The sequence below is a fragment of the Phalacrocorax aristotelis genome, chromosome Z (genome assembly GCF_949628215.1).
Source record: "Phalacrocorax aristotelis chromosome Z, bGulAri2.1, whole genome shotgun sequence".
Lineage (NCBI taxonomy): Eukaryota > Metazoa > Chordata > Aves > Suliformes > Phalacrocoracidae > Phalacrocorax > Phalacrocorax aristotelis.
Window position 1 is genome coordinate 37,072,094 of NC_134311.1, and position 24,860 is coordinate 37,096,953.

The following is a 24,860-nucleotide window of genomic DNA, read 5'->3' on the forward strand; positions in this document are numbered from 1 at the left end:
TTTAATAGAGATATCACAGTAGAAAACCTTACTATGGATTTTTCTTTCACGCTCGCAACAGGTCTACTTAAAACTTTTATTGACAACTCATTTTTATTTTGTAAAGGCACGACAGATTTTCTACTAAGTGGTAATTCTGAAAGGTCCTATAAATTGACTCTTGAACTGTGTGCATTTGAATGAAGAAGACCAGAACATAGTTCAAAGAGAACAAACAAGAATATGAACAAAAATATTATGTTAACGGCAAATAGAAATTAATGCAACTAATAGATTAGTTTGTGCATTCACACAGAAGTCGTCATGGGAAACACCGGGTCGCCGAAACAATGAAACAGATTTATACTTTAAATCCTTTAAAGAATTGCACTTCCTCTCCTGTCAAATGTTTGGAGAAAACTAGGGGGAGACATGATTTTCAGACCTGCAGACCCTGAGGCTGATTTGGGATGAAAATCCCTGAACACACAAACTCACTGTGTGTTAAAGCTCAGAGATAGCTCCTGTTTCCCTGTCAGTAGCTGCACAGCCGTGAAAGAAACTCAACAGGAATCGTTACTGACTTTTTATAATGGTAATATACCTTGTGGAGCCAACACCTGTGGTTCCCTGGTGCTGGCTGCTGCGCACATCATAACTTGAACACTTGACTACTGTAATATGATTGCACTGCAGTGTAAGATAAGAGCCAACGTGCCCATACGACAACCTACAGTGGAAAGAAAGTAGCAAGAGAAACAGGGTGGGCCAAACAATCCATGGTCACAGCACACCAGCTGTGCAGTCAACTGTTAACTCTACCTATTGATGCTTCAGTACGATTTAGCTCATGACCAGCATTGATCAGGCAGGTAGCAAACTGTTATTGATCTTTAGATACCAAAAAACCCTCCTTTCTAGTAGGGATAAGCTCAGTCGTTTTGTGCATAACACAGCTTTTCTGTTAAGCAACGCAATTAATAGGAAAAGGGAACCAGAACAACTGCTTGAGATGTATTAAACTTAAAAGAGATTCTAACAACAAATGTGTGGACACTAACCCACAATTATTTCAGATATTGAACATTTGTTACAAATGTACTTCGAGTCCTTGAACAAGCTATTATTCATGCAGATTTACTATACTACTACTACTGTATGTCTGGGTTGGACATACACAATACTGAAATGTAGCCTGAAATAAAACAGAAAGATGTTTGTGAAAATCTGGCTTTTGACTGGAGAGTCAAGCCAATGTTTTAGCAGGTAATTAAACTAAATACAGTAAAGTAACTTCCTCAGACTTAATGCAGACTCACAGTCCCAGCTGAGAATCTCAAAAACATTTTTTTCTGAGTTATTCAAGTTATGGCTAAATTAAGACTCCAAGAACTGTTTTAAAATTCACTTTTAGAAATTAGAACAACAAAGGCACTGAAATGTTATGGCCAATACTTTCAAATCTAACATTTAAAAATCAACATCTATATTCAAGCTAGACACCAAGTTCCTCAGTGCTATATGGCTGTCTAAACTGAGAGCATTTTTTCCAATTTTAGCATGTGATCACACAATAATTCGTAACAATGCTATTCTGATCTTGGCTGTCTGTGTTTTTCTCCTAAAATCAGCAATCACATGCAATGCAGAAGAAACTCACCCCCCAACCCTCCAAAAATAACAATACTAAGCCATGCCTGAACTCAGAGAGCTCTAAAATAAATTTGGTTCCTTATTGACATTTGATGAGGTATCATTTTATATGAGCCATTTTCCTGAATTTTTGAACTATTAAACAAACATACCATTGTTGTGTCTTGTGTAGCAGTGAGTACGATTAATAGGAACTGCTAAATAAATTACAAGGCCATTTTATGCCTATAACCTTCTTGAGATCAACATAGGATCTATTTAAACAGTGACAGACTTTACAACTTATCTGATAGTTTGCCCAAAACAAAATATCAAATTCTCTGTATACTCTGGTCTATCTAGAAAGACTTTCAGATGGATTATCTTTATCTAAACATCTTTTAAAGAGTTAACAACATAAAGTCTGTCAGTGCAATCTGTTTTGATTTGTTCCTCTTCATGATTCATCTGACATTTATGCACGCTACTGTACTATACACTTTGCTTGATTACATTTTTATATTCTCCAAAATCCCATATTCTTTTCTAAGGAAATGGGATGTGATGTTGACAGTACAACTGCTAATTTTGGAAAAAACATAGCACTATTTATTTGTATTCAAAAACTTTTTTCTTATTGTGCTTGTTACAATTGGAAAGCCCATTAAACAATTTATATTGTTGACCTATCTCATTTAAATTTTTAAGGACTTTGTAAAGATCTTTTCATCTTCTAATCTGCAAGCTTGCTAATATCAAAAACATTTTTTCTTGAGGGAAAGTGCCTGTTCTTCAAAGTATGCTTTCCACATACATGAATAAGTACTTATCCTAAAGTAGCAGTTACGCTTTCTTCAGATTATTTCTCAAATATCAACACATTAGAATTCAACTAACAGTTACATTCTCTGCACTGATATTAAAATACACACAAAAGTCTCCATGTTCAGATAAAAAAAAACCACAAAGGGTAAGTAGCAAACTTCAGTATTTAAGCAGCAATATTCTTGTGACTAATACTTAATACTAACTTTGAAATTAATCTAACAGAGTCATAGAATAATATAATCATTCAGGTTGGAAAAGACCCCTATGTTCGTCAAGTACAACAGTCAGCCCAACGCTACCATGCCTCCTAAACCATGCCCTGAAGTGCCACGTCTACATGTCTTTCAAATACCCCAGGGATGATGACTCCACCACCTCCCTGGGCAGCCTGTTCCAATGACTGACCACTCCTTCAGGAAATAAATTTTTCCTAATGTCCAACCTAAACTTCCCCTGGCGCAGCTTGAGGCCGTTTCCTCTCGTCCTATCGGTTGTTACTAGGGAGAAGAGACCGACCCCCGCCTCACTACAACCTCCTGTCAGGCAGTTGTAGAGAGCGATAAGGCCTCCCCTCAGCCTCCTCTTCTCCAGACTAAACAACCCCAGCTCCCTCAGCTGCTCCTCATAAGACCTGCTCTCCAGACCCTTCACCAGCTTCGCTGCCCTTCTCTGGACATGCTGTCGCAACTTACTGTCCTTCTTGTAGTGAGGGGCCCAAAACTGAACAGAGTACTCAAGGTGCGGCCTCACCAGTGCTGAGTACAGGGGCACGATCACCTCCCTACTCCTGCTGGCCACACTATTCCTGATAAAAGCCAGGATGCCATTGGCCTTCTTGGCCACCTGGGCACGCTGCTGGCTCATGTTCTGCTAGCTGTCAACCAGCACCCCCAGGTCCTTTTTCACTGAGCAGCTTTCCAGCCACTCCTCATGGGGTTGTTGTGACCCAAGTGCAGGACCCAGCACTTGGCCTTGTTAAACCTTACACAGTTGGCCTTTAGCCCATCGATCCAGCCTGTCCAGGTCCCTCTGCAGAGCCTTCCTACCCTTGAGCAGATCAACATTCCCGCCCAATTTGGTGTCAACTTACTGAGGGCGCACTCAGTTCCGTCATCCAGAACATTGATAAAGATATTAAACAAGACCGGCTCCAACCCTCAGCCCTGGGGAACACCACTTGTGACCGGCTGCCAACTGGATTTAGCTCTGTTCACCACAGCTCTCTGGGCTCGGCCATCCAGCCAGTTTTTTGCCCAGAGAAGAGTACACCTGCCCAAGCCATGAGCTGCCAGCTTCTCTAGGAGGATGCTGTGGGAGACAGTGTCAAAGACTTTGCTAAAGTCGAGGCAGGTAACATCCACAGCCTTTCCCTCATCTACTAGGCAGGTCACATGGTCATAGAAGGAGATCAGGTTGGTGACTGTCAGGTCACTTTTAAGCTTTATTAAAGAAGTATAAAAATTATACCTCTTCATAGCTTCTTCCTAATTTTTTCCCCAAATCACATGCTTGTATGAGATTTTCCTACTTTACAGGTCATTCTCAGTGTCAGTTCCTACAAATTTACTGTATCTCAACAAACAACAAGGATTTCACTTGTTTACTGTCTCAAATGTTGCCATCCACCAATATGCAGTTATTATGAACATCCAGAAAGAACTATTGAAGATAAGGCATGACTAGCAATGACAAGAAATATCAAGCGTTATCAAACCCAAGCTGTAATTATACTCTGATCCAATAAGAGTGATTTTGCTGCTAAAAATTTTCTAGTACCCTCTGTCAAGCTTAGGTGAACAACTGCAAAAATTAATTCAGAAGTTTAGCAAAAGCATTCTTTTAATAAATATTTAAATGTGGTTGGTTTGTTAGTAATTGACCGTAACTGCTACCCTGCAATGCATTCACTTGTAGGGCTATATCTTCATCTGTATTTTCATCTTAGTAAAAGGAAACAGGAAATCTCTAAAGCTTTTAACTGGGGCAAAAGCCAGAAACCTCCTTAACAACAAACTGCTTTCTCAGAAATCATATTAAGTACTTGAGCTGCTGCTGTAACATCCTCCTAAAATTAATGAAACCACAGAAATACATTACTTGCATTGATTGAGAATACTTTATAAGTTTTTAATTTTTTAATATTTTTTAATTTTTTTATAATTTTTTAATAATTTTGCTATGAGTTTCCTTTCCAATCCATTTCTGCTTCAAGTAGGACAATCCAAGAGCTAGTCATATACAAACAAACCCAGAAATGAATAAATGAATATTCACCACTGGAAGATTTCTTTTGACTGTGTATTTCCAGAAATTTAGATGATTTACAAATAATATTAGTAGATATAGCTTAGACTACTGCTTTACCACAGTAAAAAAAAAAAAAGGCAGTGCAGAGAGGAAAAAATATGAATTATTTTTAAATGGCAAAATTCTTAGTACTGTAACAGGAGGCTGTACTCCAGTTTTTATTCAGAAGTAGAAGGCATGGAGTAGTATTCTCACAATACACACTCTAAGCTGTACATACTCTGAAATACCTGCTGGCAGTACCTACTTTAATCAAGAAATATTGTTTAAGGTATAACAGTGGATAAGAATAAAGCTTTAACAGGAGGATAAAGTATCAAAAGGGACTAGGAGAAGGATACAGCAGTGCTATCACCTTTTGCAATTCTTCCATAATTTTGAGGGGATGTTCGGTGTGTTTATCCTAGTGGCTGCAGCTACGTGATCACATGAGACTTGTAGATTACACTGAAGGATCTGTTGGAAACTAAAAATCATGAAGGAGCAAGTCAACTACTCTTTCCCCCCACCCCCCCCTTTTTTTTTTTAACTCAGAAATTAATCTGGAGAAGACCATTTTCATCACACAAGGTACCCAATGAAATACACACCCAAGGAACATTCAAGATAGCAAGTCTACCAGTAAATTATAGTATGTTATGAAACACTGCAATTTCAGAGGCAAAAGAAAAGGTAGCGAAACTGAAATAAGTTAAAAAAATACATGTAGGAGTTCATGAGATGCAGACTACCTAATGCTGATTGGTCTACTTCTCCATTAAACAGTGCACAACACAGTTCAAAATGGGGAAATACTTTAAGCAGATTTTTAAAAGGTTAATTATCTAGGGTAGAATAAGAAATTCAGGTAAGAGTAAGTGGACAATATAACAAAGACAAGCCTGTGCAGAACTGGAAAATCTTCCTCAAGAAGCATATGGTCTTTCAGTCTTAAATTCTAATTAAACATTACATAGACTGAAGGATACAAGAGAAACTGTACTTAAGAGAATCAATCAGCAGCAGGGATGAAGTGGACTTCAGTTTTTTCATAGGTGTTTTCCAGCTCTAAATGCTTTTTTGTTCTTCTGATTCTACTCCTTGCCAGCTTCACTTACTGACTGAAGTTAGTGGTGTTAAGTCATGACTACTTGCACATGACGAAAAATTGCTATAATCCCCTGATGAGTCACCTCTGAGACAGAAGTACATGTTGAAGGTTGCTTGATTTGATACAAGGTATTTTCAACAGTGCAATATGCTTCAGCTCATTTAACACCACCACCATGTATTCCCAGAAAAAAATCCTCATGAAAGCTTGCATTGCAGAAGTGCTTACTTTTCATCTCTTATGTTCCTTATTGTTTTGTTTGTGAGAAAACCTGCCTGCACAGCAAGCCTGAAGACAACCACTGTGCCATGGCACTCTTCCGTGTAAGAAAGAATTTGCCAGGCATTACCACATGCCCTTTTTTGTAAGATTAACTTTTAATGCTTTAGAAAATACCAAATTTGGAAGTATGACTTGGCATGCAGAATTATTTTTTCATGGCAACAGGCCAAATTCTGTTTTTATTTATCAGTATGACTCCCTTAAGTTATTCTTGATTAGTACTGGTATATATATGAGCCTGGAAACTGGCCTGATATTTAGAAAAGACCAAAAGACTTTTCTAAGAGGGAAATGGTAACAGAAATTGAGAAATGTTAAAGTTTCAATAGTTATAAGTTGCAAGTATAAAGGGGTATATATATGCAGCTCCCTGGACAGAGTTGGAGACAGGATTTGGGATGGCAAATGTAACAAAGCAAAGGTGAAGGAGTACAAGATTTTCAGTTAGACAGATGTCATGACGTACGACTGTAAAGAATACAAAATGCTAATTCCTCTACTGGAAGGAAGATAGTAAGTAACATTGCTTCAGCAGTCCAGGGAGTAGAAAGCATTTACCCTCATCCATCATTTGCACAAGTACCCTTCCAATGTCCTTAAGGTAGATGCTGTTGTGAAGACAGTGAACTGAGGGTGGGGTAGCAAGTCTTGTTTTAAGTGACCGTGTTGTTATCAAATTTTAGAGAGTACCAGTTATGTGCAGGTGACAGATTTGGATATAACCACAGAAGAAAATTCTTAAAAACACTTTGGTAACTAATGCTGTAAATGAACCACAAATTGTGAATTTTATTTATAGTCAGTAGATGATGTGAATTTCCTGAGCAAAACCCTCCAAAATGTAGAAATAAAAGATGCCATGGAAACAACCACAGCCACTATAAGATATAAAAATGCTCATATGACAGAGAGATAAAGGAACCATGTTCTGACTTGATTTTCAGAACAGACCACATGATGTATATTTCTCAATCCCATTACAGAGGATATTCTCTCCAGTAAGGAAGTTTTCTCTCCAAATGCAGTGAAGCCTTAGATAGCATTTTGTAAATTTAAAATGTTTAAATTCTCAATCAAGTTACTTCTTATACGTATCTACTAAACTACTAAGAAATGTATTTTGTCCCTCTAAGAGTGGGTGCTGCAGGATTAAGAGTAGGTTTAACTGTTATGCTACAGGATTCTATAGTGCAGTCAGTAAAATAAGGGTGATAAGCAGCTGCTTTTCAGTTGCTCTAGTACTCAGGAAGGGTAGTCAACTGCAATGGGTACTCTGTACCCCATACTGCTCACGCTGCCTGACTGGCTGGCTCGGCCATATCACTTTGCCCAACGCAGCTGACAGAAACCTTCCTCTACATGGACCCCAGTCCACTCATCTGGCAACCCATACGAGAGAAAATAAATCAGCTCTGTGGCATTCCTGGGCTGCTATTTATGATGCAGGTAGTTCACCTGCATATAAGAGAGTAGTCTATGTGCCTTCACATAGATTCATCATGTTAGCCAAGTTAATAGTTTGCTGAAATAAAGATAATCTAAATACTTTTTAGGGGGGGTTCAATATCAGCTCCATTACAGCACGCAAGTAGATTTACGGTTCTTTAGCCAGTAAATACCATCACATATAGATTATAGACACCAACTTGTTAACCTCTACAGTCTTGATTTCAGGAATAAGAGCTCCCCAAATGATTTAATAAGCACAAAGGAAACAAAATTTCCTATTCACTGAATGACAACTCCAGTTCTTTCAGTAAAGTGCAAGCCAGTTCCCACAAGAGCCGGAGAAGTGGTGAAGGTAACAAAGGCAAATCATCAAAAAGGTTATTGAGGGAAGAGAGACACAGGAGGAAGAGATCAGCATGCTGATTCTCAGAAGGAGAATACTAAATCAGGACCATTTCTGTTGATGTTTTTAAAAAACAGCCAAGCTACCAGGGAAATCTCTTAGGTCTTTAAAGAAAATTTACAGTGATTACAAGCCTGCTGGATGCGGAAATATTTTTGCTATATGTTTTGCTTACACAACAATACATACTCGCAGGGTATAATGAAACTACTCACTATTAATTCTGAACAACTTAGAGTACACACTCAGGAAACCAGAGTTCAGTTTTCACATTAATCAAAACCATTTTCAATTCTTTAGTCTGCTCCCATCTTCCTTATTTGTGATTTTAGAGTTGATTGTGGACACTACTAAGGCACATCCTCACAGAGATACGTGTAAGTAAAATGCCAGAAAACTCTTAGACGTCAGAGAGCCAGTTCAGCATCTTACAACCTCAGCTGTGCCACATCAATTTCTCCCCTATACTTGAAGGAGCTGTTCTACAGTGTATTGAATTTTCTACCAGGAAAAAAACCTTGATCACAACATAGCATTAAAATCAAGGTCCTTTTTCAAAAAATGACTGAACATCAGGATTGCATGATGATACTTACTGTCACTTCCTTTGCTCCCTTCCAATTAAAGCTAATTTTATTTTCAATATTATAGCAATAAAACCCCTCCACCTTGATTTTATAGCATCTTCAAATATTAGCCTTTGAACATCTTTATCTCAAGGCAAAACTTCCCAAAGAGCCTTCTACAGCATACAGAGACCAGTGGACTTGCACACCTCTAAGGCTTTCAAGTGAAGAGCTGAACAACAGTGTTAGGCTATAGCTCAGGATCAGTGGCCGCTGCTCATCATTTTGAGCTCTTCAGCTATTTTGGCAATTCTGCTTGCAAATATGCTCTCTCCTCAGAGCCTCAGTCACGTTGCCTAAGTACCTTCACTTTTGGACACAGAAACCAGGACTTATCATTCCAACAATTAAAAGTTTTTTTGTTGGTTTTTTTTTTTGGTGTGGTTTGTGGTTTTTTTTTAAATACTAATACAAAGCGGAAACAAATGCAAGCATTAGGTAAGACAAAATCCAGGCAACACAGGGGATGCCAGCTTAGGGGAAATCAGTTAGAAATTAAGCCCCAAGTGTGTAATAAAACCATATTTTGTATAAATCTGTTTTTTAGGAAGATTTCTATGGAGATATCTTTCTTCAGCTAATCCCAGTTTTGGACCAAAATGAACGATCAGAACCTTCACATAGCACAGACACAACTAAGAATTTTCAGTTCACAGAATTTAAAACATTAATACTAAAAGCTTTTAGTATTAAAAGCAGAAAATAATGCTCAGTCTCAACTGCAAAAGAGCTGGAACACCAATGAAGTATGTTACACACACAGCAGATTCTTGAGCAAGTCACAATATTCACAAAATATCAAAGTACAAATAATTTAACATTTAATTACTGCTGTCAGTATGACTTTCAAGTAATTATATTGAAAACTTTGAACAATGCTCCTTACATTTAGTAGAGTCCACAACTATACTGTAAAGCATACTTCCACATGTCTACAACATTGAGCAAGAGGATAAGTTTGCCCTTTGGCAGGTTTATTGAGATGATGGTAGAAGCAAAAACCTGCAACTGATAAAAGCTAGACCCATATAAATATGTGGAAAGCTGTCAACATCAAAACTGTTCATTTAAAACCATACCTGTTATAAGTCAGGTAACAATTTAAATAACGTACAATGTAATGAGAAATGCAAGACTCCAGAAAGAACTATGAAGTGGTATTTTATACTTACCTTTGGTATTCCTGAAGTGTCAAGCCAGTTCTCGAAGATACTTTCTACAGTTAGCCCAGACCTTTAAAAAAAAAAAAAAACCAAACAATTAGAAGAGACTTAAAAATACCAATTTTTCCACATGAAAATTAACCCTTCAGAAGCTGAGCAAAGCCCTGAATCCCAAGTATTGGTTGTACTGCAGAATGTACCATATTCTTGGCTTTTTAATGAATGATACTATCAGAGATGATACGAGCAAATTAAAAAACAGATCAGGTTCTGTGTGTTTAAAACTCAAATGAGAAATTCAGTGCTTATGAAGATTGACAGAGAAAGTGTGAGATGGTAAACTGCAATTATGAAACCTGTAAAGTATAAACAGGTGTTCCACTTCTTGTTGAGTGGATTTTTGTTTCTTTTACAGAAAAAAAAAATCACAGGCAAGTAAATTTAGCCAGAGAACATTCAAAACCAGTTCTGTTTATTACAGAAGCAGCCTAAATGTAAAGATAAAATACCAAAGAAAATTAAATTAAATACAAACTTCCTTTTGGATTTTAAAAGACACTCATTGGTATTAATCCTCAAAGTTACCAAGTACCTAATATATTTCAGTTTCATCTTTTCTGCACTCTCTTTATATCCTGATAACATTCACAGTGAAGTCACAGATAGTATGGAGCCCCAACAAAAGGAAATAGTTTGTCATGATCAAGCTGTCTGGAACTGGAATAACCACATGCATAAGTATTTGCAATTCAGAAATTATATTTCCCCTTTTACTTTTGCAAGCAAGTTCTGTCGCATTTACTTCAACTCTGGTTGAAGTCTTCCCAACTTGCAGGGAAGCCAACTGAAAAACAAAACAAAACAAAAAAATCACACTGTCCATGCAGTGTGCCAATAATGAAAAACAAGCTTGAGTAAGCCCTCAGTGAACGCAAATATTCTGAGAAGCAGAACAGATGTTCATGGTCCTGTGCTTGGTAATGCCTTGGCAAGACTCATTCTAATACTTGCAGTTACCTTCACATGTGTAATGTAGACCCTTAACCAACAAGCATTCCTGAAAAGAACAGCCCTTTACAAGGTCTGCAGCAGGAAGGGAAGCAACCCAACACAATTTCTATTTGAATTACATGACAAAGAAGCCTTTTTTTCCCTCAACCCTTGACAAAACTGTGCTCAAGATTCTGACCCTTAATGATGTTTATTTATGGACTGTATCAGTGACTACGAAGGATTTGTAATGCATACAGCAGTAATTTTTACAGAACAATTTTTAAACACCTTTAAATATTAACTTTCACTCTGCCAGTGGGAAAGAGATCAATCACTATTACGCCTGACATTCATGTGGGAAAACTAAGGCTTAGAGAGCTCATGGAGTCTCAAAAGCAGTCAAGCAATATGTTCGTGGATGACCCTGGAACACATTCATAGAGTAAAAATTTCTGTTTGTTTACTGACACAGTTATTACTTTTTTTTTTAACTTGGCTAGTTTTATTTGGAGTGACCAAAGATTTAAATTATTGATAATAATACATGTAACAACAGCACGGTTTATATCCCAAGTTAGACATTCTTATCCTTGTTGAATCCAAGATGAAAAATTTACCCTCTGTCTCCAAGCAGAACTATGCGTTAGCATTCCTTTGAGGTAGAATTAGCAGCTACAGCCTCCACTCTACACCATAGCGCTGGGAGATCTGCCATCCCTACTCACGCTGCGCAGTATTCTGAAGCAGGTCCATCAAAACAAGCAGGTCTACCTAACAGAATAAAATTCTGCCAATGTGAATTAGGGGTGGGAGGGAGAATCTGATCAAAACAGAGTCAGCTGGCTTCTCACTGAGTAATTGTTCAACAGTATATGCAAAAAGTAAGCAATCTGGTTTTAGTAAGTTTGTCCAACATACACAGGAATTTTTTTTAAAAGGCAAATAACAGCCACCAGGTACCTTAAACATAACAAAGTTTTGCGTTACAAATGCTGCACTATGTCATTCAGCTACTAAGATATGCTTGCATACATGGACTATAGCATCATATTGAAAGTTGGAAGAAGCTACAGATTAAAGAAAAAGAACATTCAAATTACAATGACAATAAAGCTATTTATACATGCTTTCATTTTCTATTAATAGTTTTCTTCAGTTTTTGATCAGTCATATCTTATGGTGCAGGCCAAGGAGGCTTAACGTGGAAACAGCACTAGCCTGTTCGTTGTTGGTAATGTATTTGATAGTTCACGCAATTTAGGTCCAAACTTTACTGCAACAGTGTCTTTACAAGTAAGAGATGACATATCAGCCTGGCTGAGGTGACTTAAAAAGTCCCAGAAGGGAGAATAAACCCCACAGAGACAAAGAAATCTTCCCAATCACTAAATCTGAAATATCAAAATATATCTTGTAATATTAGGAGATTGTAGACTGTCACAGACCAAAAAAAAATTCCCTCTGATCATGTGGTTCAAATAATTGCAGCAGTCATGCAGAAGCATTTCTGTATGGCCAGGATACTAGATTTTCAGGAAATTACCATTCTGCATGTCTGATCACTACGGAAATTGATTTTCTGCTGAACATATATGCCATGCTTGTAACGTGGTAGTGTTCTGCATTCAAATGAATTACTAAATATCCAGATTTGGTCAGGTTTTAGTAGTACCTTGTTAGTTGTGCAAATTTATTAAATTTAGAGCATTTGACTGCCAGAACCTTCAGGCTATAATTACCTTTACCTTACTACAGTGCTCTAAAAATTGGTGTCTAGTCTAAGTTAGTTAGCTGAGTCCCTTCTCCACTCCCTCCAGGGAATGGAGAAAAAGAGAAGTATCTCCAACCAGTCAGTCAGTTCACCTTCTTTGGGATAACACAACATTTTTTCTTGAGTTCTTGTTTCTGTCTGGTTACTACAGACAGCACATACAGGACTAGCTTAAAACTGGACACCCAAATTTTGCATAATCAAAGGTAGAACAGGTGGATCATGCCATTTATTCTCTCTCAAGCATCATAATCAGAATTAGACTATTTATTTGTTATTGCATGAATCAAAACCAATACAGCTTAGTGTTCCAGTGCTGAAGCAGAGCTAGCAGCTAGGGAAAAATACCATTATTTGTGCATTTAATTTATCTTACCTAGGGGTAAGAAACACAGCCTCACAATGCCAGTTCCCCCCCCGCCCCGAAACTAAGCTTAATTTAAAGTGCAAGATTTCCTCCCGGGGGGGGAATATCTATGCGAAATAATAACATTACATGTGTTATGTAGTGCCTTTGTATAATATACCCTCTATTTGCTTCTAAGCCAACAACAGCTAATTTCAAAACACTGGCTTTGGAATACGCTTATGACACTGAGGGGAATTGCACTGTTCTGACACCACTTTAACCCGGGCAGAAACAGCACTTGTAAGTCGCTCAGCCTCTCCTGAAACTTTGACTTTTTTTTCAAAAGCAAAGACAACAGTGCTGCCTGCAGCACCTTCAGTTTCAGCTAAACACCTGTCATATGACCATATGCAGTCTTATTTCTTTGTACTTTCACTCACATTTTTTCTTTTCCAACTTAGGAGATTCTTATTGGCGCCCATCAGAAAAAAAAAGCAACTTGTTTTAGCATTTTACAGGCATTCACTATTTTTTTTTCCAAGTATATTAGTAATATGCAGACTACTGCAAAGATCTACTTGGAATGTGTTGAGAGTCAATACTGAAGAACTGTGAAGTCCTTGGAAAGGTTTCCACTAACTTGTTGGGCTTCAGATCAAGCTCAAAAAATAGATCACAAAGAGACTGCTATTTCAGAACAAATGTCCTAGAGAAAGGACACAGGGCCTGATATTTATAGAGGCTGCAGTTCAGTAAAGCATCCATATTCAGAAAGGGCACTTACCGCCTGCTTATGTTGCAGTTAAGCATCTGTAAGGACTTAAACCTGCTGTGTGTGTGATTTCCTGAATGGTCTCTGGTTAAGGTACTATACTGGACTGTGGGATCTGGGTTCAACTGATAAACACTATAACAAAGTACTTACAAGGACAGGCAGATTCTTCAATTGCTTTGTACTACAGTTCCCTACTGTAAAATGAGAATGCTAGTACATCCATTATCTCATCCCTTGTGTATTTAGAAGATAACCTGATCAGCCTAGCAATGATGTCCTAACATGCATACATACTCTTCATGGCCAGATTCAATGCTTCAGAGCAAGCTCTGTAAAATACTAACATTAAGAACAATTTGAAAATCACCATTATAAGAGATGTCTATATATCAAGTTTTCATTGCACAAAGTCCGAAGGCACTCTAAAAACTTTAATGTAAACTCACTTAATTCCTCAGTCAAGGAGGAGAAACTACTTTTAGAATAAGATGTTGCAGCGAATAAACAGCGCACATGAAAGTTGCAACTTTTTTTTTTTTTTTTCCTAAAGGAAGATGGAAAGTATGCCATATCCAACTGAAAATACTCCAACAAGCATATTTGCTTCATCTGAATATATACATTCATTCACATCAATCATTTTCCAAGTAAGCCATTCCAGTTAAATATGGAGGCACAGTTAGAGCAAATCAAAGACAGTGACTGATTGGTGATTCTGTCAACTAGCCATAGCTTCCTGCAGATAAGATTTCCTTTGGTTTTTGTCCAGCATATATATTTCGGCTTACTAAATACAAAAAACAGGACAAATTAAAACACTGGAAAAAATCTTTCCCAATGATTTGCTTTGGAAGCTGGGTGCCTACCAGCTGTTTGTCTTAATCAAAATCAACATATTCATGACAATGTGAGTAACGAAGAAAGCATGTATGAAAGAAAGGGACATATACCTGTATAGCTGAATAGTTTGAAATTACAGCATTATTTTAACATTGATTTAGTACTTAATTGACAATTTATGAAGACATCCAAGGAATGTGATTAGTAAGCCTGAGTTATTAACAGTACAAATAGCAGAGCTGTTGCACAAGCCTTCCTTTGTCTATCATGTATTAATCAAACCATAGCTTTATTAGTACACTTATTTATTTTATTGAATGAAATTAAATAAAAAATACCACCAGAAAATCCCAAGGAACAGAACTGACCTCAAAAAAATCTGCCATCGTAAAGAGCACAAGCAGCTGAAACTCTTGATTTATCTGAGGCTGGTGAAACTCACCCTCTGTTACAGGGCCTTAAAAACACCGAGCTTTTGCAAGGCTCATGTGTTGGGCAGATGTGGAGAGGATCAATTTACAGCAAAGACTATGGGTGTAAGCCTTGGGGAGAACAGAGCCACTGGGAGTTTTATCACATCTAGTGCACTGTGATACACAAACACGGAAGAGGGATTCTTGTTTGGTTTAGTTTGGGTTTTTTTTTAATGTAGTGAAGTTTCAAATTATGTATGAGGAAACAAGATGCCTCAGTTACAGGTGGGATGTATTGCTGATTTTCTACAGAAAAGCCAAGCTAATGTGAGGCTATAGCCAGTGCATGTTATATTTTAAAAGGCTTTGAAAACAGAGAAAGATATGGTAGATGTTTGTTCTTCTTGCCATTAGCCCTTCACACACAGAAATAATCTGCCTTAAGGGTAAGTCAGGAAATTCTCAAGGACCAGAAGGTACTGCTAAGCCTGTCTGATGTCAGTATTCAGCCACAGTCCAGAAACAGGAGGGCCCAGCCTTGGAGAATGGATTCCTCCCACTAACACGCCATTAAAATTGAGTCAGAGCAGGAAGTGAAGTAGCCCTATAAACTAGGCATATAATCCTCCTCCTCTGAGCACAGAAGGCAGCAAAAATCAATGACTGCCACTTATGAAGTTAACGTCTGTATCTTGGAACAGCTCATCACTGGGAATGTACTAAAAAATCTCCTGTAACTAAAAACTAAAGGAAGTAAGTACTGGAAGGGTGAAGGTCTTTTAGATACAGTCTGCTGCATCCAATAGCAGAAAACTAATGTTGCATTACACCAACATAATAGTTACAGAAAATTTCAACACTGTTGTATGATTGCTTTCTGCCAGTGTTAATCCTGTTCTCATTACAAAAGTCTCCCAAACTGTACTCCTAACTACACTAGTTTGCCTCTGTTTCTACAGCTAAGGGCACGATTTAGCACGATCTCTACTACTAATTTCTGTTTTCTTTTTTTTATTATTAAGTCCACCCTCCGTTACAAACTTCAGTACACTGGAATGCTTAACGTTGTTCAAGTAAGAAGCATTTAGTTTTAACATGAAATTTTTACTTGGTAGAATTGCACACATCTGGGAGGTTTTGTGTGCTACAAAGAATTTTGTTGCTCTAATCTTGAAATGCATTTCATTCGTATGACTGCAACTTTAAGCAAAAAAGCACTCATATGCAGATGATCTCTAAAAATATTCAATTTTTATCTTTCCTCCCTTTGTTTTTAACTCAGGCTAGTATTTGTGTACTCGCAATAGAATACATTCAAGAATAAAAAAACATCTTTGTAGCAGATGAGAAATAAAGCCCTTCTGTATATCCAGATGTTCTGTTATTCTTGGCATTGCTGTAGTTGACTGCACCCAAAGTAATTTTGGCAGTAGCTAAGTTCAGGTGTACTATATGTCTGATTGTAAAATGAATTACCACAGGTCTGAAATTCTGTCCATACATTCTGCAGTATGATGCAACGCAAATGGAGACGTAATTCTATTGCATTAGACTCAATGAAAGTTTAAATATTTTGGCATGTTTCTAGCCTGAAAATCAGATGCTTATTCAAATAACATTTTGCACTGGGTTTGGACTTCAAAGACGCAGAAGTGAAAAAAAGGAAAGAAAACAGATTCTATTAACAAATCAATTAATAATCATGCCATTAAATAATTCACTTTCCCTTGCATTCCATTTAATATTCCTGATTATATTTGGGCTGGAAACTCATATCCAGTGATATAAACAAAATATCATCTTATGGTGTATCACTTTCCACCACCCAAACTAAACTCATGATGCCACAAAACACATTATCTTAATGATAACTAGCTTCTCTGTCCCTCATTCCCTAAGAACAGAAGTGTTCCACTAAAAATCTCAAGACACTTGACTTCTATGAATATCTTCTGTCCTTTTTTTTCCAAAGTACTCACTCAGGATTAGGAAGACTTTTGGAATCCTGCTGCCCAAATCTGCATTTTTCAAGTGAATACAGTTTTTAAAAACTGTAATATGTAAATCTCCACTACAAAATAATCTGTATTTGTAGCACAGCCTGTAGTAGCACAGAACAAGCAGATGAGCAGGGATGGGTTCAAAGCTCTGCTAAAGACTAGCTGTATCATCTTCAGCCAGGCCCAGTCACAGCAGGATTTTGAAGGACATGTCAGGCAATTAATGCTGGATTTCTGTTAGCGTTTTCCATCCTTCCCTATTCGGCACACTGTGTGACAGGGTGGGGATGGTACCAGCTTGGGGAAAATCCATCTTCTCTGGTTTCCCAGATAGATCCATGGCAAAGCTCTGGCCTCCTTGCTCTAGGGTGCCGTGTGCCAAAAGCAGCTGGCAGGAGGATCGTGGATTAATCTGAGGAGGCAGCTGCGCCTGGCACTTCAGGTCGCATAGCTAACATGGGACCTCACTGCTGCCCTAACATGCAAGTTACAGGCACTGCTTGCAGGGAGCATGGGATAGAGGCAACACAGCAAGTCTCATATTTTTTGTGTAGATATGTCTGAGAATTTTCAGAGAAAGATACACACACTTGAAAAAAACAAGCTGAACAACACTAAATTAAATCCTACTATTTCTGGCTAGCACAGCTGATATTTTAATCTTCTTTCTACTTTATTCTTTGACTTTTCTAGCCTGGTTCTCACTTACTTTTTTTGTTCAGGGTTGTCTTCCAACAGCATGCAAAGAAAATCCTGGAAAATGAACAAAGCACCACAGTAAGTATGTTTATGAAGACACACATAACTCTGTATCTTCATTGCTAGTGAGCAATGGATTTACAAAGACTGCAGATAACAGAACGATAAGAAAGAGATTTATATATCCACTAGGGTGATATACTGCTCTGTTATTTATACAACGTACGTTATGTTTGTCAGTTTTCCTACCCACTCAAGCAAAAAGTGTCAATATTGAATGAAAATAGGCTTGAAAAGCCTGCTGACTATTTTAACACAATCCCACATAACCACATTCATTTAATCTATAATACACACACACAAAGTATATTTAAAACTGTTAAAGGTTCCAGAGTCACATACTCAAAGGCTAAGAAACATTAGAATTAAGGGTGTTCACATTCTCTCCACTGTGCTTATGTTATCATGCTGTCTTTAATTATCTAACCATATAAGGCACTTTCTTTTATCTCTTAATGCACATACCTGATTGGAACATCACACCTACTCTTTATTCCGTGACAAACCTCACAATGTTGCTGCCAACCACACCAACTAAGGAGTAAATTCTTCAAAGAAAAGGTAGCTAGAATTTATTTCATGGACTTACAAAGAAGGTGCAATGCCAGTGGAACAGCATTACTATTGTCCTCATTTATAAAAGTATGATAAGCCCTGCTTAAAAAGTTACTCTGGCATCCCACACTACACATGACCTAATTTTAATGACAATCACCTTGCCATAATGCACTCCTCTGAACAATAGTATAAGAGGATTAATATGAATTATGCATTTGTATGTTATTTCATAAAGTAATACCTCCACTTTATTAATACTAATCTTTGTAGAGAGAAATTTCATAGGCTAATGACGTTCTCACTGCAATATATGAGGGCAGGCTGACTTCTGATTGCAAGTACTTGCTCTCTAAGGTCTTGAAGAATGTTTCCTAAAAGGGAGAAAATTTTTATTCAGGGACTGCCATGGCATTCAACAAAAGATTCTGTTTCTTCTGTCTGATTATGGCATTGTTAGGGAATCAAATAAAGAGTGATTGCACAGTTGAAACTACTGGTAACATGGTTAAGCCTTCCTCCTTTAGATTACAAGACAGATTCAGGCTGTGTTGCAGTGGCTGCAAAATTTGCTTCCGACAAAAGGTAAATCACACAGTGCTGGGCTCAGTGTTGATGTGGCAAGAATGCCATCATTAACTGTGCCAGGAGTCGTTCTGTCCCAACTCCAATGTATTGCTGACATGACAATAAAGTGTGAAATCCCCTTACTTCATACTACTACTTGAAGTTCTGAGCCATTACTCTGTATGTAAACAGGTAACCGGTGTCTCCTTCTGCTTGTGGAAGCTTTGCTGGAGGTACAGAGTAAACTTACATGGAAATAAAGAATATGAAAAGATCATCATTAGCGTTGTTTCAAAAGTGTGTGAAAAGTAATACCGAAGTGGTCATCCTCCACACTATTTGCACTGTCTCTGTATACATTAATGCAGTGAGATTCCCTGATTGGATTGCATCAACTTTTTATAATCAACTTTTTATAATCAATCCCACAGTACACTTGAAGATACCCCTGGTATTAGAAGTGTTTTTATATTCTGTATATTATACTATGAAATTAAACATCTCCTTTGTGATTAAACCTGTCTTCATTTTTCCCAATATCTATTAAGAATAAGGCAGTAATCTCCATTCTACACACCTTCTTAAAATTAGGATTAATCTATTTTGTCTTATTTTAACTGCTTCTATTTTGATGCTTCAAACTGAGTAGCAAAACAAGTTACCACTTACCTCATATTTGCATGGCTTTTAATATTTGCCTATTATCAAGTCTGCATGACACGTCCCATTACAGGTCTGACTCTTCAATTGCTTAGAATTTTGCCAAATTTTAACCATCTGGAATGAAATTTTATCCTCAGGATATTTTTTTTTATTCCTCCACAGATGAAATGGTTCAGAAGTGTCCAAGAGAAAAGTTAGGGGATAACGTGGAGGTTTTTAAGCTTTGATGGCATTTCTTTAAAAGGTTCTAGTGACCTTATGCTTGGACACAAAGACTGGTGGGTGACCAGGGTAATCATAAATAACTGCTGAGTCAGATCATAAAACAAATTATAGTTTTTGTCTTTGTTGCAAGTAATTCAGTGAAGCCAGGAAATCACATGCTACCACAGTGCTGCATTATTAACAAACTGGCTTATGTTCCTATTATTAAACAATCTCGCTTCCCTGCATACTCCTGTTGTTCTTCCCCGGCTGGAAATCCAGAGACTAGAAAACAACTTTTCCCTATATACAGAAACTGTTATTCTGGAGTTTGTGGAATTTTATTGACATTTGGCCAAACTGAAAAAGCCTTTGAAAAATTAGTTCACACGTGTTCGCTAAGGATTTGCTAGACCCTCGTAATTAAATTCCCTAAAGACTCTTGTCTGCTCTCACCATAATCCAGACTGAAGCCAACAATTTTAATCACAACTGTAACTTCGGGCTGCTGCTGAGCAGATCAAATCTGGATACAGACTGTGGATTGAGATCAAGGGGAGTTTTCTTTGCATTGTTAGTGCATGTAGCATGTCTGAGTCAAAGGCAAAGAAGAGTGGGGACTCAGTGACTGAGAAGTAGGTTGAGAGAAGTAATTTTGAGAACCCTAGGAATGAAGGCTACTTGAAGCAGAAACTAGACAGATCTGGGTTTAGAAGGCCTTTTATTTCACACTAAAGATGTTATATTATTACTCCAATTCTTGTCTTGAGCAATGACCAGCATGTTTCTACTCTTGAACTGTTTTGGGGCACCAGACAGGTACCTCTTTATGGTCACACATGCTGACATTAAATAAAGAACACTAAATATTAGAAGACAAATTATACCATCTTTACGAAAAACTCAAATCTAGATATTTCAAGTACTCCATGACCAACAGATATTTTCAATTACATTCTCTAACTGAAATATAAATAAGGTGCATATGAGCAATGGAGATTTCATGACTAAAAGTGACACATCTAAAAGGACATTCGATTGGCAACAAATAAAGTCCAAATGCACTTACATCCAATTCCTTACAGAAATTACCCACTCAAAGTTAAACTATCCCTACCAATTATGCAGTTCGTAAACGTGCTTTGACACAAACCAACCTTAGTAAACTGTCCATACTAACAAGACTGAATATGTCCTCTTAGGAAGCAAGTCTTAAATCACCCCTGCTATATTTGTAAAAGGGTTTCTGTCAGAGCCCTAGCTCTTTCACAGAAAACATCTTCATATATGTCAAAACACCTCAGAGCATGTAAGTCCATTCAGGGACCAGATTAAGTTGGAAAAAGTATGTTGACTGTCACTTAATTCACTGAACAAAGCATTGGCGTTCCTCTTTACCTTGCTGATGGGAAGGTTCAAACTAAACTGCAGGCAGGGAAGTAAAGGCACGCAGCTTGCACATGCGTTCTCCTAACACTTTGATACCAGAGCCTATGTTGTCCCAAATGCACTTGAAATGTTTTAATTTCTTTGGAAATTACACAAATTCTCACTGTCCACTAAAGATACTAAATGTACCACCACCTAAACATTTGAATTAAACACAGATTCCTTCTATTTTACATGTATAAACATGTAAGAACACACATATATACCTAAAAAAAGAGGAGGAATTAGATCTGTTATGTATCAATGGTTCTACACACATACATCATTCTTTGGACTTTTGCTTAAGACTATCCAGCAGAATGTCATACGTAACATGCATTTGACTCTGATTATTTAAAATACAACTCACTAAATCAAACAAAAGGTGGAGCTGTGATTCAGCACTAATAAAAGCCGCATGCTTTGGGACTGCTCCCTTGTCAGTTTGCTCTGGTCAGAATTAAAGAATTCATCTTTTTTCCTATCAAATGCTATTGCATAACAAGCTACATGTAATTTTAAGCTTGAAAGATGCTAAATGGAAGCTAAGCAAATAAAGAAACTTTAGGTCAGCAGAGGAGTGAAAGACTACTGTAACAGAAGTGGAAATGCAAAAAGATAATCTATAGCTGAAGACTGAGGCTCAAGACTTAGTTAGTTCAGCAGCTATGGGAAGCGTCTGTGTTCTCTGTCAGAAAGGTCCAAGACATTTTCAGATCTATGGGTCACTCCCCTAACAATTATATGAGTAAAAGTTACTGCCTTTTTTTTTTTTTAAGATCTTTATACTTGAGATAAATGATGCCAAAAGTTACCTGTTTAATACAACTATACTGTTGGACATTAAAATGTGTGACACGTTAACTGACTTTTTAAACACTTATCTGTATTTTACATGATTATAGAACATCTGGGTTCCTCTTAATCTCACTACTCTCTTCTTTCTTCTCCACTTCCATTTCTAGCCTTACTGCATTCTGATCTATCTGTCCTGTAAAATACACATTTTATCTTATGTAATTTTGAAAAAAGTTTATCAGAAATAGATAGTTTATTCACCAAAAAAAATCTTGCCTTTTACCATGTTAATGACTTTTACTAATCTAGTCTTACTTATACTTGAGGCACAATATTTCATATGTTCCTTCTTTCAAGATACTTGTACTGAAATAGATATATGGCCTAACACTAGTCAGATTTTTATGTATGAACACAATGGGTTCTCACAATATGCGGTGCAATTAACTGATTCATACATTAATCAGTTGTCACATACATAAGCATTTTAAACACAGTTAATCTCAGGTTAAAATGTCTGGCCTAGTGAAGCACTCTTTTATTGCCTTACACTTGTTAGAACTTAAAAAGTTGAACAGACAGAAAAACATACTGCATGGTAAATAACGTGCCTATGAACAATGAACAGAGAACAAAATAGCAAGCAGCTCTTTCATATGAGAGCAACACCTATTCTACATAAATGAGGGAAAGGTCTTTGAAAATGAAAAGACAGTGATCATGTAATAATTAAAGGTGGTCACATAATGCATACATATAAGGAAAGCGAATGAAGGCTGCACGGTGCACAGCTAACAAAAAAAGTAGTAATATGTTCATTTATTGAATTTCAATATTGAAGAACTGGAACAGGAAACTAACTTAATCTGAGTAAAAATGACTCATCTAGTTCTGTTTTCGAAGCACATGAGAGCGTAGAAAGCAGAGACTCTTGTCCTAGAGGCTACTGTGGATGTGACAGCAGCAGAGTCCACACCATACCCCACTGATGTCAAAGCGGTTTGCTCAAGCTCACAGGTCAGTAAGCATGGAACTGCTGGGGCCAAACTTCAGAGACAAATTTTTAGTTAAACTTTTATCTAAAGAAAAGATTCTAGAGGATGAAACATCAAAATATGCATGCCGCATGCTTAGACTTCCAATTCTAGTTACAGGAGTTCTACAAGCTAATAGGTAGTTGAATGGCGATACATGTGCACGGATACCAATTTTATAAAATTATGATAATTGTATATGCGTATGCAAATCAGTGTGCAGAAACATGTTGATATGGTACACACCAGTGAGCCTGGATCCATACATCTGCCTTTAAAACTTTTAAGAATAGCATAAATTATGATATTTTTGAAATGCTGCCTCCTTAATTGTAATTTCACTATAGCAAATTATAACTCAATCAGATGAATGAACACTACAGACCTTTGGTTATTACTACAGGAGACATAAATACATGAAAGTTAAAGTCTGAAAACAATTAAATTCCCAAGATGTTCTTATTTCAACACAAAACTGAACAACAGCTTTAACTGTGTTAGGAATATCAGCAACTTGCACTCCTTTCTATTTATTTATAGTCAGTAACACTCCATTCATTACTTTAAAAGTTCATTCAAAGTACTTACTAACTGAATTCTCTCACAGAAAGAAAAATGAAAGATTTTTTTAAATCCTTCTCAAAGATTCCAGACTTGTTTTACTTGTCTGTTGCTAACTCAACTAAAATAAACAAAAACTACTATTAAAAACATAGTGAGCACGCAATCAAAATGAAGGAAAAAGGCAAACTGATTAATGTTTCACATCTGAAGTCATTTCCTTGCACCTGCATCTCCCATCTAGGAAAAATACTACAAACACCACTGAAAACAAGACTGGTATTCAGAACATGGGCAATTATTTTCACTGTTTCTACTTTCCCCCATCCCCACAATTCCTAAAGCTGGGAACTCTTAAAATTATTTTGGACAAGGTGAAAGTACACCACTGATATTTAAAAGTTACCATTTGCACCTCTATTTATTTTAAATCTTTTATTCCTTTAAACACTGACAGCGTATGTATTCAAGAAGGGACTTGAACAATAAACTTTGTACTGACTTCACTTCATTGCTTCTGCCTTTGCAATTCCTGCTGCGATTGCTTATCTACCTATGCCAGGCAGCAACATAAATACAATCTTTAGGATTGTTACAAAGAAAGTAGATGCATTTACAAATGGATATAGCCCTATCCCCTTTTCATTTTTAACATAGTGACTGAACAACAGGATGATGTTAAAATTCTCTTCCCAGGAACTTCCACAGAGGCTGGATTGAGGCTGCTGTGAAAAAAGGTAAAAGCAGAAAAGGCACACAATAGAAGTTATATAATACACAGCTCACGGCTCTTTCTCCACCAAGTCAAGTATCTTCAAAGGAAGGAAAGTATCTTTTTTTACCTACATTAAGCATATAGCTACGGACATACTGCACATATTCAAATACAAAGTAACCTAAGAAACCTGAAATAAAAGCACCACTTACTCTTGCTTGAATAATTAAGAACACTGAACAATTTTTTTATCCAATAACGAAAATGGTTATTTTGGGGTGCAGAACAACGTACAATATTTCATCTCATGCGACTGGAGTCAGATAAACTACAAATTGACATTTCATAGCAGAATGCTGGACAAAGTGAGAAGCCTCTAGTAGGTGGGTAGTTCAATTACAATGCAATCAGGACTAATAGTATAATGTGCTAAGCCATTTTGCAGCATTTAAACAGTCTACTGATACAACTCATCTCACACCAACCAGAAGCCACAAGCTAACTTTTTCTCACCAAAATGAGGGCACTTTTCTTACCTCCAGATTAAAACACTGGGCTGCATTGTGTTTTTAGCAGTTTTGTAATTTCTGTAATTTTCAAAAGGTTTCCAGCTGTGTAATAGTGAAGCATCATATTTTTGATTTTGGATGCCATAATGTAGACAAGACTCATATAG

At 37.1% G+C, this 24,860-nt stretch overlaps 1 protein-coding gene across 19 annotated transcripts in view; it reads right to left on the reverse strand.

The window, feature by feature from the left end:
- AOPEP (aminopeptidase O (putative)) overlaps window positions 1–24,860 on the reverse strand; it is a 199,535-nt gene that overhangs the window by 82,281 nt on the left and 92,394 nt on the right. For 18 of the 19 annotated variants that reach the window (XR_012658117.1, XR_012658119.1, XR_012658118.1 and 15 more), the window contains 2 exons: window positions 17,610–17,653; window positions 9,769–9,829 (listed from right to left, as the gene is read on the reverse strand). Coding sequence is in view for 15 of the 19 variants with exons in the window: in XM_075079810.1 (XP_074935911.1) it covers window positions 9,769–9,829; window positions 17,610–17,653 (105 nt within the window). In the remaining 4 variants the exon portion in view is untranslated. Of the gene's footprint in view, window positions 1–583; window positions 710–9,768; window positions 9,830–17,609; window positions 17,654–24,860 lie in introns of all 19 variants that reach the window. The other variant, XR_012658120.1, reaches the window with a different exon arrangement.